At 43.1% G+C, this 24,248-nt stretch overlaps 1 protein-coding gene, 1 non-coding gene and 1 pseudogene across 2 annotated transcripts; all 3 read right to left on the bottom strand.

Annotated features, from left to right (window-relative positions):
• Positions 1-17,775: 17,775 nt before the first annotated feature.
• On the bottom strand, positions 17,776-17,928 carry LOC148015288 (5.8S ribosomal RNA). Its single transcript, XR_015688547.1, has one exon. It is a non-coding gene; the product is annotated as a 5.8S ribosomal RNA (ribosomal RNA).
• A 334-nt stretch (positions 17,929-18,262) lies between these two features.
• Positions 18,263-19,976, bottom strand: LOC148015287 (18S ribosomal RNA; annotated as a pseudogene).
• Positions 19,977-20,740: 764 nt separating this feature from the next.
• Positions 20,741-23,676, bottom strand: LOC148015286 (heat shock cognate protein 80-like). Its single transcript, XM_087664905.1, has 4 exons — positions 23,366-23,676; positions 23,097-23,238; positions 22,722-22,999; positions 20,741-22,514 (listed from the first exon to the last, which is right to left on the bottom strand). The coding sequence occupies exons 1-4, from the start codon at positions 23,489-23,491 to the stop codon at positions 20,955-20,957; spliced, it is 2,106 nt and encodes a 701-aa protein (XP_087521031.1). The 5' UTR covers positions 23,492-23,676; the 3' UTR covers positions 20,741-20,954.
• Between the last annotated feature and the right edge of the window lie 572 nt (positions 23,677-24,248).

The following is a 24,248-nucleotide window of genomic DNA, read 5'->3' as shown; positions in this document are numbered from 1 at the left end:
AGCTTGTCCGTTAAGTATTCCAGTATCTCTTGGAGTTCCCTTTTGTTGGTTGGGACTTGGAAGTTGATAGGTTTAGGTTTCCCACGAAGGTTTCCTGCCATCATGCAGATTGGTGTGGAGGGTGTGTCATTAGACTTGCCGATTGTTTTGATGGCTTGCTCATATGCCTCGTGATCAGAGAACGGCAGGTCGATTGTAGCGAAAACGTGCATCCAATCCCGCTCATCATCTGGGCATGGGATATACTTGGTCAAGGGCCCATAGGCCTTCTTGACCTGGGCGTTACCCTTGAGCATGGCAGAGATGGCATCTAAGTCGACTGGTGAGGTCTTCCAAGTGTCCATCTCTATTCTCACAGCATCCGTTCTATTGCCAAGGAAGATCAAGCCGTTACCCCAATCTTCAATGACTCTAGCGTTGCGCATCCAAGGTCATCCTAATAGGATATCATAGTCCACTCCCTTCATGACTATGAAGTCCACAGAGAATTGGACACCTGTGATCTTCACTGGCCAATTCTTAAGCACCCTGAATGGCTTGACTCTCATGCGTTTTCTAATGTGACATTAAACCTAGCAGTTTCGACAAGCGGGTTTTCCCAAGTCTGAAGCACCACATGGTTAAGCACACTAACCCCAACTCCCACGTCCATGATTCTCTTTCTCGTTGTCTCGCCTAGGGCTAGAACCGGTAAGACTGCATGCATCTCGGAACCTTCCTAGAAGGCATTAACGTGTAAGGATTTAGGCATAGAGTACAGCGTCAAACTCGGTATTTGCGTCTCTGCATCATGGTCATGAGGGTCTACCGTGACCTGCTCTCGTGACCCTTCAACCCACTAGTTAAGATCTTGCCATAGGATGGAATGCTGCCTAAGCAGATCTCCCAGGCTAAGTGTTATAGGGGTAGTCACCAACGTGGTCAGGAGATCGTTGGGTGCTCGTCTCTCTCCTATCCTGGATTGTCCTGACCAATGGCCGTGACTGACTTTGCGGCCCCGTAGCGTCAAGGCTTAGCCCTAGCGGCACTGCGTGTGGTGCAATTGCTTCCCCCGACCGTGGTTGAGGAGGTGAGGTTGGCGTGCTTATGCTGGAGAGGTCATCGATTTCATCCTCTATAATGGGCTCAGCGTCTGTTAGATACTCTTGAGCCTCTTTCACCCATTCCTTCACTTTTTCTATGGCCTCTAACTGTTGCTTCGGATGTCTTGGTTCGTCTCGGTGACCTTCCCCTTATCTTGGGATGCTGGGACTGATCGCTCACTAGAGGTTGACGCTCTCTCTGAGCTTCGCGAGTTGGTCTCTTCTAGGTTCGAGCTCCTGGAGCTCCGCTCCTTCAGCTGATCATCGATTCTGATGGCTTCCTCAAATACTCTAGCTAGCGCATCTCGCTGCAAGCTCGAATTGCCTGCCAAAGCCTTATATAACTCCTCGTCTCGAATTCCGCTTATGAATACAGTCGAAACTGCTCTTTCAGTCGGTCGCTCGCCCATAGGGATTCTCTTGAAGAGACTCCTCACGTGGATTACGTAGTCGCAAATGTCCTCCTTCTCTTTCTGCTTAACATTCATCAAGCGTACTAGCAGATTATCGGAGTATCCAGGCTCGGCAAATCTCTTAATGAAGAGATCCTTGAGGCCACTGAAGTTGGCTCATTCTACGGCATCTAGGCTTGTATACCAAGTCCTTCCCTTGTCACCTAAGCAGAGCTCGAACGCTTGAGAGCATTGAGTCAGGTCGTTGAGACCGTTGGCTTCGTAGACTTGCTTAAACTGCTCTACAAAGCTGTATGGATCGTCGTGGGGTTGGTATTTGTCGAGTTTCTTGGCAACAATAGGGATTTTAGACTCGCTCTTTGAGCCTTAGTTTGCTCCTAATTCTGCAAGCAGAGATGTCCCTAATGCCGCAACACTTTGCTTTGCTGCCGTGTTATCTAGTAGCCGCTTCATGAGAAGCTCGCTCAACATCAAGTCTCCTTCTAGGGCTCTCTCGTGATCTGTTTGGTTTCTTCCTGCTAAGTTCAGCACTCGCTATACCTCACGCAACTCTGTGCTTTGCCTTTGGCTCCTAGCCTGCTGGTCCCTATTGTATTCGACTATGCTTTGCAAAGCCTTGCGGGCTAGTTTCCTCTCTTCTTCTAGGTCTGCGATGATAGCGTCAGTCGTCCTGCCGCGGTGCTTGTACCAGACGAGTGCATCGTAGCCACTGACCAACTACTAAATAGCCTCCGAGAAGACGTTTAAGTCGAGTTCCTCATTAGACTTATGGTCTGAGCCTTCTTCTGCCATAGTCGTGTTGTCGTGCTCTGCCAAGCTGTCGATCAAGTTGAGTAGATTTGTCAAATCCACGTCATTGACGCCACCTGCTTGGTCCTACTTCGTGTGTTGCTGGTTTGTCTACGTCTTGGATTGTCTCCTACTGGTGGGTTCCTTGAGTTGTTTATCTGAGTGAGTTCCTTCAGTTATTGAATACAATCCTCAATTTATGGTCACTCAGCGTTCGTGTCGCTCCTCGTGCACTTGTGCTCAATCAAGCTTTCAATTTTTTTAAGTGCATTCAAGTGCAAAAATTCAAGGTGAGTGCAGCAAACAATCTCGAAGCGTCTTATACAATCTCGAAGCATCTTATACACTCTCCCTTTGTTTCAGTCCTGATAGGCTTGTTGGTCAATTTTCTGGCTGCCTTGACAGGGTTTAGAGTCTTTCTAGTATGTTGCCTCATTTGTTCTTGGCCGATCAGATTTTAACTGCTCAGTGCTTTGCATCTAGGTCTCTGGGTCTCGCTATTACCTACTTCAAGCTGCCAAGCAGCTACTCCCTACGATTCTATCTATTCCATGTGCCAGAATCAAGTTCTGAGCGTCAGAATGACTTTTGAAAGTTTGCGCTTTGCTGAGTTCCAGCCGGGTCAGGTCGAATTTCTGAGAATTTTGATAAAAAATTTTCACTCAGCCCAGCTGGTCCGCATCGCAGGGTCCGAGAGAGTGGGTCACTCGAACGGGCCGAGGGCCGAATTCGGGACTCAGACAGGGTAGACTCGAAGGGCTGAGGTGCAGACTCGGACAAAGTCACTCGGACAGGTTGGCTCAGACGGACCGAGTGGTCAATTCGAACGAGGTCACTCGGACGGGCCGAGGTACTTGGGTCAAGGGCCGAATATGATATGTGGCCGAGGGCCGAATTGGTCGATGGTCCAAATGGTCGACTCGGACGGGCCGAGGGCCGATTAGGGTTTCGGGCCGAGTGGGCCGAGGGCCGATTCTGGGACTCGGCCCAGAAGCGACCGCTCGAACAGGCCGAACGCGGCGCAACGTTGACAGCAAGAGTTTGATTTCTCTCGGTTCTTGCAATTTAATCAATTGTGGCAAGCATAAATCTCCAGATCCTATCTAGGGGGATAGGGGAAGGGATTCGTATACCTGAATAGAGCGGTGGGCTCGTCGATGGTGCGATCGGATCGAATCGTACAATCTCTCTCTCTCTCTCTCTCTCTCTCTCTCTCTCTCTCTCTCTCTCTCTCTCTCTCTCTCTCTCTCTCTCTCTCTCTCTCTCTCTCTCTCTCTCTCTCTCTCTCTCTCTCTCTCTCTCTCTCTCTCTCTCTCTCTTTGTGAAATGGTCACAAATGAGCTCTCCCTTGGCCTCTTGGCTCTTATGCCCCTCCCCGGGTATGGTGTTGATGCCCCCAATCTCTCACTTGTCGATCTTAGGCATCACAAGCGAGCTTTTTACCATTTTTTGCACGATTTTTTCCTTGTTTTTCCCTGCTTTGCAACAATAAACCCTACCCTTCTCCGGTGCGATTTCCTAATCCTAACCTACTCTAAGTGCAATAAGAATCGAAAGCAAAAAATTGAAATAATTTCTCCATGTTTCCCAATCATCAAACAAACAAAATATCCCAAAATACTTACTTGTTTTGAAGATAAAAAACACCCAACTTCCTACCTATCTCAAGCTCCGTTTCGGGGATGAATCCCTTACTTCGATGCTCGATATGAGGCGCGCAAGTGCTCAAGCTTGAATCCGTGTTCCTGGCAATGGAACCAAATGTGGGAGCTTTCGCTCAACTGCTAAGACCCACATACCGCTTATTGTTTCAAGCATTCCAAGCGAGCTCTAATGGCTATCTCTCACCTAGCCGACGCGCGGTTGATCCTATAAGTGTAGTGAGCTTACCTTGATGCCGATACGAGTTACCTCCTCTCTCACACACCCCAGTAGCTCCACGATCCTAAATGCGAGCTCAAGCATCCTCAAGCCTCCTCCATCTCCAAGCTCCATCCTCCATAGCCGCACGCGCGAGAGAAGAGAAGAGAAGAGAAGAAGAGAAGAGGAGATGGTGAGGAGCTTCACCCTCTTGATTCCTCACTCTCACACACTCACTCCCTCACACTCTCACACTCCCTCTCTCAAGAGCACACACAAGCAAGAAGATGAGGGGAAGAGAAGAAGAAGAGAGCTCTTGTTAGCCATACACCAAAGAATGAGCTCTCATTCACTTTTTGAACTTTATATATACAAACCCTAAAATCCCATGGGCACCCATCTCTTTTTTACATGACCGGCCCTTGTGGCAAGGTCTTTTTCCATTTCCCTCTTCTAGCCTTATGCCTCTAGCCTACACCCGTCTAGTATTTTACAATTGACACATGAGGGAGTCTGGCGCTCTTTTACAAGAGTTTTCCAAGTTTTTTGAGGCACTCTTCATTTAAAACTGCGCTTTTTGCCTCGGCTTAGCTTTGGAGGTCGCCTGCGTGTCTTTGCTCTTTTTCCATGTTTTTTCTGCTTTTCCCTTCCTTTTTCCGCAACTCGACTTGGGGTTAACACTGCCTCTGTCAACTAAAGGCCAGGATGTATCAAGAGCGAAGAGGTACATGAGAAAATCTAAACAAAAAAACAAGTCTCAAGTCGAAAACATTGGAGTGACCGAGCCCCACACGATTGAAATCAAGAAACCAAACGGGACTATTCGAAGGGTAGATTTTCAGCCTAGAATGCTTAACAAGAAAATATCATATGTAACTGTCGAGTGTGCACAAAAGCCACTAGTGCCCAAGGAGCCTTTGACTTCCCAAGAGGATAATGAGCACCAAAGGCACAATGTTGCTCATCATAAGGCTGATTGCTCAACAAAGCAAATGGCAAAATCATCTAACAGCCACGAGCAAGTCTTCCAACCAGTGCCAAGTCCACCTATTAGGAGTCCCAAATCACCTACATCCTCTTCCCCTAAACGAACATAGGAAGCACAACAGCAGTCGCCAAGTGCAGCTACTCAATCCCGATCACTATCTCCATCTAAGCTTCCAAATGTCCAAGAGGTGGGACATGACATTGCCCTTAGCTCTCAGCCTAAGGATATGCATGTGACTAACTCAACTAATGCTCGATCTGCACAAGTGAATGCCCAAAGGGCAACAAAAGACACAACCACTTCCGATCTACCTATGGACTTGACACCGCAATCTACCAATAGTAGTCAGTCCACTGAACTAGTCGATACTCCTTCCAATCAGGAATCACAGCAGTTATTTACAGCCTTTGGTCGTGACGATGCCTCTTGCGGAACGTGTCTTTAGCAATTCACTTGTGGAAGAGGTGTCACAACCAACATCCTTGACACCTCCAGCACTGCCAAAGCACCTAAATCCTAGGCTTGAGGAGAAATCTCTCAAAGATTTGGCCAAGGAGATGGCTCATCTGACCAATGAACCAAAGATGAAGTGCCTAATGAAGCTTGATTATAAGCTGATAGCCATCACACGTACATATGTCCATGGGGACATTGGAAGGCCAACACCAGAGCACACAAAGCTCATAGTCAAGCCCCTAACTTGGAACAAGCAACAACATGTTTACTCCCGCTATGTAGATGTTACTGAGAAAGTCATGGAGGACATCCCAAAGACCATGGCTAGTGAATTACACTTGATACCCTCACATTGTACTGCTCAATGTGAGACAAACAAGGAAGAGATCGAAGCAATCAAACGAAAAGGGAAAGGACAAGGCAACTTTGTACAGAATGGTACTCCAATCAGAGTTTGGTAGCCAAAATTGGCCACCGACTAATGACACTTGTTGAGCAAAGGAAAGCCCTTTGGACATCAATACATGATCCCACGTACATTGCCCCAACCTCATTAAGAGTGTTGGCAATGGTCCATGAGATCCAGCTTTCTACCATTGTCCAAAAACATCCCTTGTACAATAAACTGCTTCTAGAAGAAGATCTACATGTGGCTAGCAGGCTAGGAGTAGGGAGCATGATACTTGATGTTAGTGCATATGTCTTTTGTCTCACTCAAGACCCTGCAATCCTAGATCTCTATGCTTCCCATCAATACAACCCTAACTCCTTCAGTTGGTTCCGTCCACACCTACATGACAAGAACCCTAAACCGTCTCTTGGTTCTCCACTAGAGTCACCCAAACCTCTAGAGCAAGAGAAAAAAAGCTCTAAACACAACACTTGCTCTAATAAGAAGCAATGGAGGCATGTTCCAATGGTAAAGGACAAGGGTCTAGAGCAAATTCCCAACCAAGAGCAAGTGCCAATGCAATCAAATGAAGAGCTAAATGGAGGGGAATTAGCTAAAGAGCTAGACTCTCCAAAAAGAGAGGCAGTTGTACCCTCACAACCTGGCGAGGCTATTCAGCAGGCTGCAGTTGTGTCCCATGAGGACACACTAGAGAAAAAAAAATGTTGAGGCCCACCCAGACACATCAATGGGTAATCTAGTTCAGGGTCCCGAGCCTTCAAGGGATACACCTCAATTGCCTAAGAAAAAGAGGAGAAAAGAACGAAAACAACAATGGCAGTTGCAAGTGGTTGTAGACACCAAGAAGATTGAGACTAAGGGTGTTGAAGAGCTAAGGAATAAAGCATCGAGTCCACCCACCAAGGAACCCATTGCCATCTCTCCTAACAGCGGTGAAACCTCAAATGCATTCATGTGTTCTAATAAGTCAAAGCAACCATTACCAGCAACAGTTGCTCGCAACATTCAATCCACTGACAACAGAACTTGCATTGACCAATCAACAGTGGATACAAAAGTGTCACAACATGGTGACAAAACTATAACCAGTCACATACGAGGAGAACCATGACGCAATAGCAACAAAGCCTCAGGAGAAACATGAAAACCCCGAGGACATACGTAATCCTAGCATTGACCAATCCTGCTCATCTAGGCCTGAGCCCCCAACTACGCTAAAGCCTAGGGAAACCCCCAGAACCTTGCATGAGATAGCAACCGAGCAAGCCTTCATAGAACATAGAAGTGTCACAGAGTGCTTAGCTAAGTTGGATGCTAAACTCAAAATATTCGCACGTGTCTACGTTCTTGTAGACATAGGCACATTCCCTAGGGAGTGGCTTGAGGAATACTTGACGTATCCTCTATTCTAGGAAAAGCAAGAATATCTTGACAAGCACTATGACAAGCTCCTACATAAACACATGCAACTCATCTCTAACGAGAAAGACGACGACTTAGGCTTAACTATGACATTCAACGATGTGCTTTGCCAACGAAATCTCTTAGAGATAGAGCAACTAAAGCGACAATCAGAAGGTCAAAGTTAGTTTGAAAAATGTTGGTTTGAAAACCGTGCTACAATGGCTGAACTTGGAGCCTAGATTATGACAGTCTCAAAGGAGCGACTAGCCAAATGGCAATCTCAAAGAGACCCAACCTATGTGGCTCCAACTTCCTTTTGAGTACTGACTGTCATTCGGGGTATGGACTTAGCCGGAACTAGCCAAGAAAACTCTCTGCTTGATAAGATTCTCACTGAGGGGGAGCTACATGTTGCAAGTAGACTCGGACAAGGTACCATGCTACTCAATGTTGCAAAATATATGTTGTTATTGAGTAAGCTGCTACAAATATTGGATGCATGTGCCACACTCCAGAACAATCCTGAGTTCTACAATTGGTTTTTATTGTCAGGAAGTGATATGGATGCATAAATTGTACATAAATAAACAATGTGTTTTGTGACTGTGTATAGATAATACCAACACACACAAGTAATGATAGTCAAGCACAGGAAGAAAAGTTTGGGTTTGATAGGCTAAGCGCCTCATGTCCTCCTCTCACCACGTGTCTATAAGTCATATGACCATTCTCGCATCCAGGTGGAGGGCATGCAATCCTCATTGCCACCATGGAAAGCCCTGGCCAACACCTCTAAGGGTGTAGACGGGGCATCGTCCCCTCCTTTTGGGGACGAGCCTTGCTCCATTCCATCACAGCCATTCCACGCAACTTGACATAAGCAAAGATCTGCTACTGGCCAGAATCTGCCCCACATTTGAAGCAAGACGAATGTCATCACAAGGGTCGTCCCTCTATAGCAACTACTACATGCCTCACCTCACCCCTCCTCATCATATCCGCTTGATAATCCACGGTTTAATCCCTTTCATGTGAATAGAACTAACCTGCCTCAAGGCCTAACCCTTGGTTCACATTTTGCAGGTTCCTCCACAGTAACCCGACATGGAGCACCCCGTGCAGCTGGCCTACAAAGAAGCTCTCCTCTGTAGAAGGGAGCATACGGCACAAGCTCCGCCACCAGAATGCTACATGCCCACCCTAAAGATGTATGCGCCGAGATAGGGCCCAAAGCGACATCGCCCAAGGATGCAGGCTGAACACTCCCCCCAAGCCCAAGAGGAAGACTCAAGGGAACACCCAGGGGATCGTGACCCCGGCCGTGCAAGCCCTCCCCAAACGCTCGGGCACCAAGTGCTCAAAAGAAGAAAAGGAAGCTAAAATCAAGAATGAATTTGTTGAATTGTTTCAGAGCATTCTTGATACAGCAGCGGCCAGGGACTACACCATTTGGGTCCGAGCCGATATCTCCCCTGCCCGGCCTGATAGAAGCCCCCCATCGGCAACAACCTAGTCGCGTAGTCACCCGAACTCACCCCGCCTCATACAAATAGAATAGCCCCTATTTTGCATAAGATGCTTACCAAATGCTATCTGGCCATGCCTTTTTGTTATTAGATGGTTAAAAGGGATAGATTCTCCAATTGTGCAAACTTTCCATTTTCTACTTTTAATATATTTCAATCCTTAAACAAAAAAAAGATAATCAAGCACGGGTGATATGCATCTAAGTCAACACCATGGGATTCAGATAAGTGATAACTCTTTGCATTGCACCTGTTCATTATAGTTGAAACGTATGACTTGCATGTACCCTCACAAGTTGTCAAGTGGATACAGGACGACACAGGTCTCTATGCAAAAGCGTTCAATGCCCAAGGTACCACAAGACCACCAACCCCACAAAGAGCCATGATGAAAGCCTCACTACCGAAAGTGAAAATCACCCTTGCAGCAACCCGCCGCCCACTTCGCATGTCCCAAAGCATAGTCGTTGGCTACTCTCTCCTTCTGGGTCAAACTCTACATTTGGCTTACGGCAGTTGTTACCTCAATTGTACCGACATCGACGTTACAAAGAGGTTTTGCAAAATCTCAAGTGTATCTCCCCATCTCAACAATTGTTCCTCTAGTATCCAGTTTCATAGCCTTTGAATCTCAACATTTCCCAATCCAAATGAAAGGCTGATAGCCTCAACGTATTGCAATGGTTGTATTCATATTATTTTTAAAAAAAAGAGAAAATAAAAGACAATAAAAGAAAAGAAACAAAGAAAAAAGAATAAGAAAAAGCACTCACAATCACAGCACAACACCTAGGGGTCCTCAAATTAGGTATGTCCAGTGACCTTGGTCAACTGGCTCCATCCCTAGTCCCCTAGCCCTTTACACATCCCCCATAATTGTTCAGGGCACATCAAGGGCAGGACATACCTAGGGAGCTTGTCTCGCCAATGGTTTGACCTGTCACCCTAACCCATTTGCAGGATTCCTTTTTTGCACTCCACTTCAATACCATTGCAATCGCTCGTGGTAAGCAACGCACGAAAGACCATGGAAAGTACATCGTACTCACGTCGAGCAATACAAGTAGCCACTAGCTACCAAAAGTTAAGGTGTCGATGAGCTCAATTATACTACATTGTATTATCAAAGCATGCATGATGTCTCATACACCTTCGTGTGTACTTCTCCTCAAAATTGACAACTTGTTCCACCCCACCAAACCCTTACTTCATCCACACGTTGCTACGAGGCACCAGACCAGCAGTCTTCTATCTATGTAATATTTACGTATACACATGCACTCACATATCATCTAAACCATACTCTATACACAGTTTGGGTCCTCAAGTGTAGGACATTCCTCTCAGCTCGATGGGAGTTCGACCTATCTCCCAAACTAATCAAGCTACGTCTTGTGCATGATAAAAAGACTAGCACTACCCCCAAGGAGAGACCACATCTGCAAGGTTTTCAATTGCAGGTATTGAAGACTCCAACGAAAGTGTCACCGGCTCTTCATCAACACTCAACTTTGAACTCTTGTCCATTCCCATCATGCAAGCCCACCAAAGAATCATCCTGTGAAAAATTCCCACAAACCACCACCTGTTCCAGCCCCACCAGTGCAATTCTCAACATCAAACAGCCCTATCCCCAACTCCGACAACCCTACCACCAGCCACCCACACCAATAAAGTGGCCCCAACGACCTTCATCTGCCCCACCACCAAAACTCCTCCAAGGAAACCACAGGCATCCCTTCCACCCACGTCCTTCGGTGCATGCCACAACCTACTACCTACGATGGTGAGTGCCATGGGACTGGCACTTGTCTAGGAGGGGGTAATGTTAACCCTCAAACAAACAAGGTGGAAAATCCGAAAAATCTAAAGTAGAAGACAAGGCCAAGGCAAAGGTGAAATAGAAGACGAACTCACACCAAAGAAGAATCTAGAAACATAAGAAGTGCAGGAAAGTCCTAAATCAAGGAGAAAGGTGCACAAGAAAAGCGCAAGTCAATACTTTTGTAAAAGAGCGCAAGCGCACCATGAGTTATTTTAAGAGCGTCCGGGCTCTCACCCGTGTAAATTGTAAAGGTAGATGGGCAATAGAAAGGAGACTAGGAAGATTGGACAATGGGAAAAATGGCCTAGGCCATGTAAAAAAGGGGAAAAGGGGATGACCGCCCAAAAAGGATTTAGGGTTTTGTATATAAAGTTGAAAAGTGAATGAGAAGCTCATTCTTGTGTGTGGCCAAAAGTGGCTCTCCTCTTCTTCTTCTTCTTCTTCTTCTTGCTTGTTTGCTTGATTGCTTGAGCTTGTGCTTGAGAGAGGGAGTGTGAGAGTGTGAGGGAGTGAGTGTGTGAGGGTGAGTGACTGTGGTAGAGAAGCTCTCCATCTTCTCCTCTCTTCTTCTCTTCTCTTCTCTTGCTCGCGGCAATGGAGCTTCAAGCGTAGAGCTTGAGGATGGAGCTCGCTTGAAGCTTGCACTTGGATCATGGAGCTACCGGAGTGCTCAGGAGAGGAGGTAACTCTATCGGGCATGGAGATAAGCTCGCTACACTCCTAGAGATGGATAGCGCATCGGCTATGTGAGAGGTAGCCATTAGTGCTCGGCTTGGAACGCTTGAAACAATAAGCGGTCCATGGGTCTTGGCAGTTGACCGCCTCTACAGCTCCCCATTGAAACTTCGCTCGTAGGTGTGATCATTGTCAAGATGCTGCTCATATATATATATATATATATATATATATATGTACTGCCCATAACCATAATCAAAATCATGGATGATTGTCCATAAGATCTATCACCATTTGAATATTGTCTTAGAGAAAATTGGTCATTAGCATTATACGCATGTGGATGGTGATCATAATGATGTTGATAATTAGATTGATGGCCTTTCCCATGAGTTAGAGAAATACATTTTTCCAACTAAGAAAGTCATCTACAAATTTTATTCGTGCTTGGTTATCTAGATCTCTAGTCCTTTGCCATACATGCTAATGTGTTATCCACTTGATTAGTATCAGTATTTTAACAAGATAGCTTGATCTATGTATCCAAATGATGAGATTTCTAATTCAAAAATGGAGGGGATGAATTTCTCTTCCATCCAATAACCAAAAATTTCTATTAGAATCACATTGCATAATCCTAGAATCAATTTCCTAAAACTATCCAGAATAAGAAAGCACCTTGTTTAACCTTGTTTCTAACCTATAACCCCTATGTAACTATTGTAAACACTTGAGTAATGATGTGGGAGTCGATAAGGCATGTTGGTGTATTTGTGAGGACTCTTAGGAACTCATAGGGATCCAAAAGAGGTTGGAAATACCCTATAGTAATGTCTACAACTCCTGTAAACACATGTAAACACCTATGGGTACATGTAGGCCTATTGAAACCCCTATATACCACTTCAAAGTCCTCGTTTAAATAGGTGTTCACTAAGGTATCTATACTTTTAATATTTTCTTGGACTTTGGATCATTGAGGGTGGGCAAAGTACCTCTCAAGATAGGATTTTGCACCCCTTGAGGCTCCTAAACAACAAGGGAATGGTCAACTCTCTATTGTCTTGCTATCTCGCCTAGCATCCACTTTTCCTTGTAGGTATTGAACGTGGCAATTCCAATGCTAGGCTAATCAAATAGTTATGAAATGCATGGATTGAAAATAGCCTTTCATTGCTCCATGAGATGCAATAAGGATGAAATTGAAGAGATTAAATGCTTGGGAATATGAGGGATTTATTGACATAATCAATGACTCACTGATTTATCTCTTACCTCTTTTACAATTGATTATATCTCTTCAATGTTCAAGCCAATCAATAAAGGTTAGGGGTAAAACAAATGGCTCAATGATTAAAAAACTTCAAACAAACTAGCACTCAAATGGACCTTAGGAAAGCCATTTTAGCTAAATCCTTGAACCTCCAAACAAGTGGAAATAGGCTCAATAATTTTGGTGAGTACATATGAGTATAATGAAAGTAGAGCAAGGATGTACCTTTTGCTAGCATTGGGAATGTACATTTAGCTAATGGGCTTGTAGAAGGAGATTTTGATATCATGTTTAGTTCAATGATAGTTACTCTAGGATGAAGAGACTCTAAAATATAAAATACCTCTCTACTAAATCTAGAAACATAAAACTTAATCAATAGGAGCAAGCTAAGCTAAATGCAAGTCAAATAATTAGGAAAACCTCCTTGGTTAGGGAGTTGGAGAAAATCAATATGTTATTTTACAAGAGAATCATACTAGTGGATATACAATGCATATCCCTTGAATTTATCAAGATCTTGTGGAAAAGGAAACAAAGAAAAGCTTGGTGGCCTTAAAGTAAAATGATGGCTCTTAGATCATTGGTCAAATCACTTACCAGTCATGAACAATTAGCCTTAACCTTGAATAATTATGTAGAAAGTTACCCAACTAACTAGGTCCACTTATCCTTATGATAGGGTCATTGAGACTACCATCCACCCAGCATATCTATCATCTTTACTTTTCTAATTAAGAGTATTGCCACATTTTGAGCACAAATAAAGGGAGCCTTCTTAATTAGCTCATTAGACAATGTTCATTGAATGTCCTTTAGACACGTATACAAAAATAATTGACAATGGTCCTTTCAAAAACAGTTACTTGAAGTCAACGTTGTGTAACTTGTAAAATTTGTTCTCTCCAAAGGTAGATATTCAACACTAAACACATTAATCTTTCTTGGATTCCACAACTTGTTCTCTCAGGGACAAATATCCACCAGTAGATCCCTCAAACCTTCTTGAGTACCACAAGTTGTCCCTTTGGAACAAATATCCACCACTAAGATACAACCCTTCTCAAGTTCCACTCTGAGTTTATCTAGAATCAAGCTTTTCAATACTCATACATCAAGATTACGAAATGTTTCATCTCTATGAAATCCCCACTAGTTCCTAAGCCACCGTAGAAGGGAACCTTCCTTTTGTGGATAACCTCTTACCTTAGTTGCCAATCTCAAAGCTCTAAATAGCTATACTTTTGGGGGTCAAGGTGATGAAGCCCCAACAAAGGCCTAAGGGAGGTGCAATGTCGGATCATTCCTATTTGGCTGAAGTGCACACACTCTATAACAACTCTTTCAATCACAATGAGCAAACCAAAAACAATGTGCCAAGGTATAATACAATCATTTCGAGACATACAATCTATTTCAAGATAATACAATCACATAATTCCTACAATTGCATAACATTAGATCCATATGCGAGCACCAACAAGTGCAATCCAACCAAGTAACATTCACGTCATATAGGTTCTTTAATCTCAACTAACAATTCTTTCAAGACATGCAATCTATTTCAAGATAATACAATTGCATAATTCCAATAATTGCATAACATTGTATCTATACAACAAGCATTAATACTATCCATCCAAGCAACATCCACATCAAATATGTTCTTTAATCTAAAGTGCTCCTTCTCAAAAAGACAAACAACATTTAAAATGCCCATTAATGCAATCATGTGATTGGTCCTTATTGATTTTCCTTTTCTAACAATAGTAAGTATTTTTCCATCAAGGCTTAAGCTATGTGAGAGTTCCTCAATTCCACAATTCTTGGTCCATGAAGCCATTTCTTCTTTATGTCAAGTTTTTTTTGGGTAATACTAAGGCTTGGCCAAATGACTTTATTTAATAACAACTTACTACCTTCTAAGGTCCTTAGTAGATATATTTGATCAATAGTTAGTATTACTTGTTGCTTTAAGATTATAACTTCTAATCATCTAGTTGTACCTTTTGTCTCATTTTTGTCCTATCAAGAAGGGGGAATACATCATTGTAAGTTGCTTTAATTCTCTATCAAGCAAGGTAATGATTGAGCCTTGTACTTGATTCTAGAGATTGTGTTTAAAATCCTTAGGTATTGATTGAGTTAAGGTTCTAAGATTTGGGCCTTGCCATGGTTATTTCCCTTGATCTCCCCATCACATTTCATTTTTGTTACCCAATACTTGCAACAACTTACGACTTTTTTAACTAAATGCACTTACATCACCATGGCTTTCTGAGGGCTAGCTACCTAGCCAATTGGGCACTTGCCCAAGAGGTACTCTAAGTAGATAGATGAATTTTATAGACTTCTAAGATAGTTTTTATGAGATATTTATCCTTGTCTCCTAAGATTGCTACAGTTAATGGCCCTTAAACTTATCAAGATATCATTTAGCAATATTAATTTTTATAGGACATAGAGGCAACATTTGCCTCCCTAAGAGTTTCTCCTAGCAAGATCTAAGATCATGTTTCTTCTTAGATGTAATTTTAGAAGGTTTGGAAGTTATATAAGGTTGCTATGGCAACTTTCTCTTGCCCATCTACAGCATAGGTATTCTACCCTAGCTGATCATAGTACTGATCTTATAAATTAACAAGGCATATAAGTTTCCTAGAATCTTGTTAATGATGATTTACTTTATTTGTAAAATCTCGATAACTTTGGTATCCACTACCATTACTTATTGAATATGGTACCAAATAATGCAACAAGAACCTCGAGTACTTTGGTAGAGTCAACACCTTCAGTGATGGCATTATGGTCAATGCCTATACAATGGTCATTGGGTGCTTTTAAATCAACATATTTTTATTTGGCCTAGTTTTGGCTTACCTTCAACTTACCCCAGATTGCCTTTATGTGTATGGAGTCATAGGTGGGAAATCATAGGGGTAGTGTGATGATATATGGTTAACAAAATGATATGATGCTTAGGGTATCAACAATAGATGTCTTAGTAATATTGGAGTGTAGTAACCAAGCAATTGGTAATGTGATAATAACTTGATGAATGTAGGACAAAGTAATAATAATGTAGGGATAATATCTAAGGGTGTGATTATATACTTAATGGGCTAAGATAGGAGATCACAATGAGGTAACAATGCAAGAGGATGAGATGAAGATGATGCACAATATTAGACAAAGATGATGACATTCAAGGGTGATGGAGGGGTTAATCGATAGGTGTGGAATCATGCATGCTCTATAAAATGAAGAGGTTGTGGATATGCGATGGAGACATTGAGCTAAAGGTAGTTGCAACATAGAGGAGGGTGGCCTAGTTGATGCTTGCAACTCTGGTTACAATTAGATGTTAAGAAGGTTACTCACGAAGTTGAATGGGAATACATGTGGCATATTATAATGAAAATGGGTTTCAAAGAAAAATTTATCATTCTCCCCTTCTTTCTAGCATGTCACTTTCAATCCTACATATTCACATAGGTAATTCATTCACCCTATCGAGGAACATCATGGAGTTAAGCAAGGATATCTAGTAAGCTTTTCTCTTTGCAATTACAACATCCCCTATTTTACATAATGAAGAAGATTGATGATCGCCAACAAGTAGAAGGTATATTCTACAATTGCAAGATATTAGTTGGCCAAAGTTTTGCTAATGATTTATTTATAATGTTAAAAGAAAAAAGTAAAACTTAAAGAGCACTCTAAAATTGTCAAAAATATATGGAGCTACAAGATTTAGGATCAATTACAATAATTTTATATCAATCAATGCCACTCAAGATGACTTGGCAAGGTTGGGTTGCAAAGGAAGGATATTGAATAGGGATTAGGTGAAAGGAAGGATATTGAATAGGAACTAGGTGAGTGTGGGCATTGATGTAAGGGAAACCAAAAGAGCAAAAAGATTAAAGGAAATTTAGATACTGTAATACCAAACATTGGCATTTGCTTGTGAAGTTGAAAGCATTGAAAGATCTTATTTATCCACTATTTTGTTGTATCTTTCCAATAATAGCTTTAGGTCCAACCTTGCAAAAGGAATGGGAGACTCTTATAAGGAAGGCATGATAAGAATTAAGTATTTGACTCCTATTTTTGAGGGCCAAACTAATCAAAAGGTGCCATTGTTAGTGGACTTGATTTATTCTAGGAACAAGCAACTATGTAAGTTTTTTTTGTAATGCATATTATATTCAAGACAAAAAGGGTAAGTAATTACATACATACAACATCAATTAGATGCCACATGGCACTAGGCCATATCTCTCAACTCCTTATAAGAGAGCTTAAAGATCCAATGCTCGACTTTCAAGACAAGGAGAAACTCAATCTTCGATACATGAATGGCACTATCAAGTTTTAGTCCTACCATGAGACCTAAACAAGTTATATCTATGACACCAAATGAAATTAATGGTTAAAGCAACTAGGAGTGCAACCAGCTTTTCCAAAGGAGGCAGACATGAATACAATCCCAAAAGTGATGTTTCTCCATCTCATCAAAAGCAATTAGGAGTGCAACCACAATCCACATGCTCTCATCCAACGAAGCTCTGTCTACAAAAAAAGCCACTCACATGCCAAAATTGTCAACCAAGTTTGCTTCCTGACCATTTGACCTTTTTCTAAAGGAGGAAAACTTAAATACAATCCCAAAATAGATGTTTCTCCATCTCATGAGATCTTCCACAAAATGTACAAAGATAGAAGATTTGGAATCTACTTGCTAGTGGCGCTTGTAGTAATGAGAGCTTTTTGTGCAAGAACCGCCAACTCATAACATTGTATTTGTGTAGATGGTGTCACTCTCCTAACTTTACCATTACACCTCTTCCATGTAACCACTATTGCCAAGGTTGATGCCTTTTTCCATTTAGCTTGTAGATTCACGTAGATACTGGGAGACACAAAACAAAGCTCTAGATGATTTGTAATGGCACAACCACTTGTAGAAGTAAGGTCATCTTTCTAAATGTTGTAATCTTACCAAAACAGAATTAATCAACTCATGCATTCCACCCTCCCCCGAAGGAGAGAGGGTGTGGGGGAGTTGGGGACGCTCAAGCACGCATGCCCTTGGATGAGCCGCGGGCGCAAGTTGCGTTCAAAGACTCCATGATTCGCGAAATTCTGCAATCCACACTATGTATCACATTTCGCTGCATTCTTCATTGTTGCAAGAGCCAAGATATATGTTGCTGAGAGTCGTTGCATTTTGTTTTTCAATCCTCCCCTCAGGAGGAATCTCGAACAAGGCAAGGTTTATTAAGTTCCTCGTGCCACCCCCGCGTGCAGGGAGGGGCAAAAGATTTATCAAGGCGGCGACGTGCCCGTACAGGCATGACGAAGGGGGATCACCCCAAGCAAGAGAGAGAGGTCGAAGCCATCCCTCCTTCCTCCTCCACCCACACGGTCGCGGGACAACCCCGAAGCATAGCCGCCCCCACTATAGCCCGACTCCGACAAGGGGAGAGATGATGCTGACCGCATCTCCAAGCGCAATCCCTCATGGCCATTCCACAATTCACATTGTTCTAACGGAAATGATCCTTCCGCAAGTTCACCTACGAAAACCTTGTTACGACTTTTCCTTCCTCTAAATGATAAGGCTTGATGAACTTCTAACAATGTCACCGATGGCGAACCACCACGGTTGCCGCAATCCGAAAACTTCATCGGACCATTCAATCGGTAGAAGCAACAGGCAATGTGTACAAAGGGCAAGGACGTAGTCAACGTGAGCTGATGACTCACCCTTACTAGGAATTCCTCATTGAAGATCAATAATTGCAATGATCTATCCCTATCACAATGAAATTTCAAAAGATTACCCTGATCTCTCGGCCCGAGTGGTAAATTCATTGAGTTCATTAGTATAACGCACATGCCGCCCAGAACATCTAAGGGCATCACAAACCTGTTATTGCCTCAAACTTCCATGCCCTAGACAAACATAGTCCCTCTAAGAAGTTAGCCACGAAGAGGATCCTTTGTGTAACTAGTTAGCATGTTTAGGCCTCGTTCATTACTCCACCTACTAAGAACGGCAATGCACCACCACCCATAGAATCAAGAAAGAGCTCTCAATCTCTCAATCCTTACTATGTTTGGACCTACTAAGTTTCCCTATGTTGAGTCAAATAAAGCTACGGGCTCCACTCTTGGTGGTGCCCTTCCTTTAAGTTTCAACCTTGCGACCATACTCCCCCCGAAATCCAAAAACTTTGATTTATCATAAGGTGATGGCGAAGTCATCAAAATAACATCCACCAATCCCTAGTCGGCTAGGACGATATCTAATCATCTTTGAGCCCCCAACTTTCGTTCTTGATTAATGAAAACATCGTTGGCAATTGCTATCGCAATAGTTCGTCTTTCATAAATCTAAGAATTTCACCTCTGACAAAATACAATGTTTCCATCTATCCCTATTACTCATTACTCCAATCTCAAAGACCAACACACTAAGACCGGAGTCCTATCGTGTTATTTCATGCTAATGTATTCATAGCATAGGCTTGCTTTGAGCACTTTAGTTTTTACAAAGTAATATCACTAAATCCACATCTCTGTTCAAGGGCACATCTCCAACAAAAAGGGCAAAGTGATTAATGCACACCAAAGGAGGCGGACCGCACTTCCCACCCCAAGATCCAACCACGAGCTTTTTATTTGCAACAGCTTTGATATACACCATTGGAGTTAGAATTACTACGCTTACTAGCACCACACTTACCCTCCAATGGATCCTAATTAGGAAATTTGGACTGTACTTGTTCCAATTACCAAACTTGTAAAAGCTCAACAATGTTATTTATTGTCACTACCTCCCCGTGTCGAGATTGGGTAATTTGTGCACCCACTACCTTCCTTAGATGTGGTAGCCACTTCTCAGTCGCCCTCTCCGAAATCAAACTCTAATTCTCCATCACTCGTCACCACCATGGTAAGTTTGTATCCTACCATTGAAAGTTAATAGGGCAAAATTTTGAATGAAGCATTGCCAATGCTAAGGCCATGCAATTTGGGAAGTTATGATGATTCATTGCATTACCGAGCGATTCAATTTAAGGTTAAAGCATAGTGTGAATCTTAGTTTCGGAGGTCTTAACCCACCCTTAGAGAATAGGTAGGGCCATGCAATCTGAGAAGTTATGATGATTCATTGCAGAGCGATTCAATTTAAGGTTAAAAGCATAGTGTGAATCTTAGTTTTGGGGGTCTTAACCCACCCTTAGAGAATAGGTAGTGAGTTCAAAGAAGCTTCGCACTAGTACAAAGTCCAAGCGGGTAATATTATGATTAATGATACTATAAACACTGAAATTCCGTCCATGGCTTGAAATCGCGTGGGAAATAGTCAGTCGCAAGAAGCTGTGAAATGTCTCTCAAATCATCAACAAACCAAGATGCTAGTCAACTGACATTTCAATGGACTTATTCAAGGTAGTGATGTAAACTCAAACTTAAAAGTCGCTTCCGACAATCTTTAAACCAATAATGCCAAGGAAATAATAGAGGGAGGCCTTTGAGTCAATAGCCTGTGGCGTATGGCCCTTCGATATTTCAAAATAAGTGTTAGGGGAGGTCTTTAGAGAGCACAGTTCTTTTTCCCATCTTTTGGCTATAAGCTCGCTTTCTTTCTTCCGTCTTTTGCCTGTAAACCTAAGTTTCTTAAGGCTATGACCTTCGCGCTTACAAGGCAAGCGCACTCTTATGTATACTACAATTAAATCCTCGGCGATGACAGAGACAAACGTATGACCCGTCTCACGGTTTTCGACAGGAGAGAAAACACGGGAAACATTATTACGTACCTATGGAATAACTCAAGCACTTGATCAACAAAACCACTAAGTGAACCTATGAAACAAACCAAAGACACTGCTCTTTCTCGACAGAGAATGAGGCCCTGATAAATGGATGCGACAAAGCTAGGTTAAATTCCGCTCTAGGTACTTATCTGTCCACTTAGTGCCTGTCATGCATATCAAGAGCGCAAAATTTCTGAGCTTTCAATTGTGAGAATTTCACTGATATTCAACTGCCAGTACAAAACGATACGAAAAGACACCCAGAGCGATCGTTAGCACCACCAGAGAAATTCCTGTATAAATCATGAATTGGGAGATTGTAGTAGGAGACCCATACAGTTGGAAGACTAAATTGAACGTAAGACTATCTGGATCCACAATCATCTTGCCAAGTTTCGCACCACCTGTTCTATTACTACTTAGTCGACCTCCTCCATTTTGCTGCCCTCGGCATCAGCTTCCTCGACACCACCCGTATCCTCATCGGCATCAGGGATGCCTGCATCGTCATCGATGCTGAGGCCAAGCTTCAGCATGCGGTGGATTCGGTTGCCAAACATGTTGGGATCATCCAAGCTGAAACCAGATGTGAGCAAGGCAGTCTCAAACAGGAGCAGCACCAGGTCTTTGACAGACTTGTCATTTTTATCCACCTCTGCCCTCTTCCTGAGCTCGTCCATGATGGCGTTTTCTGGGTTAATCTCCATGGTCTTCTTGCTAGACATATAACTGGACATGCTACTGTCGCGGAGGGCCTGCGCCTTCATGATCCTTTCCATGTTGGCGGTCCAGCCATACTCGCCAGTGACCAGGCAGCAAGGGGAGTCGACCACACGGTCAGACACCACAACCTTCTCTACCTTGTCCCCTAGAATGTCTTTAACTACCTTGCACAGAGGCTCAAACTGACCCTTCAGCTCCTCCTTCCTCTTCTTCTCCTCCTCCGAATCCTCAAGCTTGAGACCTTCCTTGGTTGCAGATACCAGTTTCTTGCCGTCAAATTCCTTTAACTGCCCTACCGCATATTCGTCTATAGCATCCACCATGAACAGAACCTCATATCCTTTCTTCTTCAGCTTCTCCAGGAAAGGAGAATTCTCCACAGCCTTCTTGCTCTCTCCAGTTATGTAGTAAATATCACTCTGCCCTTCCTTCATGCGGGTCACATAATCCTTCAGACTGGTCATTTCATCACCGCTCTTGGTAGAGTGATACCTCAGGAGCTCTGCAAGCTTGGCTCTGTTCTGGCTGTCTTCATGAATGCCTAACTTTATGTTCTTTGAAAAAGCCTCGTAGAACTTGGTGTAATCCTCCTTGTTTTCGGCAATTTCGAAGAAGAGCTCGACACATTTCTTGACAAGGTTCTTCCTTATAACCTTAAGAATCTTGTTTTGCTGCAGCATCTCACGGGAGATGTTCAGGGGCAGGTCCTCGGAATCTACCACCCCCTTAACGAAGCTCAGATGCTCAGGAATCAGCTCCTCACAGTTATCCATGATGAAAACTCTGCGCACGTAGAGCTTAATGTTGTTGAGCTTTTTCCTTGTGTCGAACAGATCAAATGGAGCTCTCTTAGGTACAAATAGCACTGCCTTGAATTCTAGCTGGCCTTCCACCGAGAAGTGCTTTACAGCAAGATGCTCTTCCCAGTCATTGGTCAAGCTCTTGTAGAAGGCAGCATACTCATCCTTGGTGATCTCTTCCGGTTTCCTCATCCAGATAGGCTTTTGCTTGTTTACTAGAGACCATTCATGGGACACTTCCTGCACCTTCTTTTTCTTCTTCTCCTTCTCTTTTTCCTCGGTGATTTCCTCGACCTTGCCTTCGTCTTCCTCTTTTTCCTCCATATCTTCTTCATCCTCATCGTCGGAAACCTCCTTGGTGGTGGTCTTCTCCGTCCAGAGAGAGATAGGATAGCTGATAAACTCAGAGTGCTTCTTGATCAAATCCTTTAATCTTCTCTCCTCCAAGTATTCGTGCTGCAACGTGATAAAAAGTTTAGCGCTACCACACAGACCAGGAATAAGCCTATTCCACGATAAATGTTCTTATTTTTAAGACATCCAGACTCATAGTAAACGGCTGTTAGATTCCTACTGGCTATTCCACGATAAATGTTTCTTTTCTTATTATTGCAAGCTCATAGTAAGCAGATGTTAAATGCAAGAAGATGGAATATATAGTACCTGGTCTTCCTTCAAATACAGAGTGATCTTTGTACCCCTTCCAAGCGGTTCACCTGTGTCACGGGTAACGGTGAAAGATCCACCTGCCTGCGACTCCCAAATATACTGCTCATCGTCATTGTGCTTCGTTGTAACCACCACCTTCTCCGCAACCAAATAGGCGGAGTAGAAACCGACACCGAACTGTCCAATCATGCTCACGTCCGCACCAGCGGCTAAAGCTTCCATAAACTCCTTGGTGCCAGAGCGGGCAATAGTACCAAGATTGTTCACCAGATCTATGCATGAGACTCAGTAGTATTAGGACCATGAACACAGAAGACGCCTTACAGGAACCATTTCCTAAATGCCAGAAAAAATGCAAGTTCTACACACCTGCTTTAGTCATGCCGATACCACTGTCTATGATCGTTAGCGAGTTAGTTGCCTTATCAGGAACTATGTGGATAAAAAGCTCCGGCTGGGACTCGAGCTTGCTTTTATCCGTCAAACTCTCGAAACGGATTTTATCGAGGGCCTGCATTCAGAACGCAAGGGCGCCATTTTAGCGACGGCAGATCAAATGAGAACGAGCAACATGTTCGCATCAAACACGAACAGAGGGATCATGAAAGCGAACAAACGGAGGAGACTGTGAATCTTACATCTGAAGCGTTGCTGATGAGTTCTCGAAGGAAAATCTCCTTGTTACTGTAGAAGGTGTTGATGATGAGGCTGAGGAGTTGATTGATTTCCGCCTGGAAGGCGAATGTTTCAGTCTCGGCCGCCATAAAGAAGCACCAAGGGATCACAGACGATGCAGGAGAGAGAGGTTAAGCGCGAGAACTGTAGAGGGAGGAGGTCAGAGAAACCGTGCAGGCCAGCGACTCGATCACGCAGATTTCAATGAGGGTATTGAACAGGGAGTGGGAGAGAGGTCGTTTAAGAATAGTGGTCCGTGAAATAGGGCAAAAGTTCTAGAACGTTCTACCAGCTTCTTTGAAATCGCATTTCTTGCGCCTCAGCCGAACTTCTTTCCCGGATATTTTTCCAAAAACGTTCATTTCGTTTCGTTTCGTTTCATCGCATTAGCATTATCATGATCGTGGTGCATGTGATACCAACAATTAGACTATGTTTCATTACTGAAGTTACACATAGTAGAGGCATGGTCATAAGAGGAGAACAAGACCTTTTACTCTAATATGCATGTCGCAATGTATTGTTGTAATGTATCGGTATACTATATCTCTTGATTGCAAGTTACATTCATGCACCTTGAGACAACATCTGAAGATCAAAAACATAATGTATAACTAGACAATAGATATAGAGGTAAAAAGTTAGAGAATGTTTCTTAGGTTTACTTGAGGTAAAAATTTACCTTTGATATGAGAGGGTATGAGTAGTCACTTACATAGGCAATGACTTAATCATGAAATCACTTACCTAGATGTTGGATTAATGAAACTCTAAGTACATTGATTCATTTTTTCAGACTTAAGTAAGATCTATTTTTAATTATCATGAAATATGCAGGACCATATT

The sequence above is a fragment of the Lygodium microphyllum genome, chromosome 24 (assembly GCF_053477565.2).
Source record: "Lygodium microphyllum isolate KBCC chromosome 24, Lygodium_microphyllum_v1.1.10, whole genome shotgun sequence".
NCBI lineage: Eukaryota > Viridiplantae > Streptophyta > Polypodiopsida > Schizaeales > Lygodiaceae > Lygodium > Lygodium microphyllum.
Note: the sequence above shows the minus strand (reverse complement) of the source record. Positions and strands in the feature narration are given on the sequence as shown.

Bases quoted from the DNA above. Each gene is read 5' to 3' on its own strand.
- LOC148015286 (XM_087664905.1), bottom strand. From the start codon at position 23,491: ATGGCGGCCGAGACTGAAACATTCGCCTTCCAGGCGGAAATCAATCAA. The intron at 23,000-23,096 runs GTGTGTAGAACT...TCTCATGCATAG, and splicing joins TATCGGCATGACTAAAGCAG to ATCTGGTGAACAATCTTGGT. The intron at 22,515-22,721 runs GTACTATATATT...ATCACGTTGCAG, and splicing joins TGTATTTGAAGGAAGACCAG to CACGAATACTTGGAGGAGAG.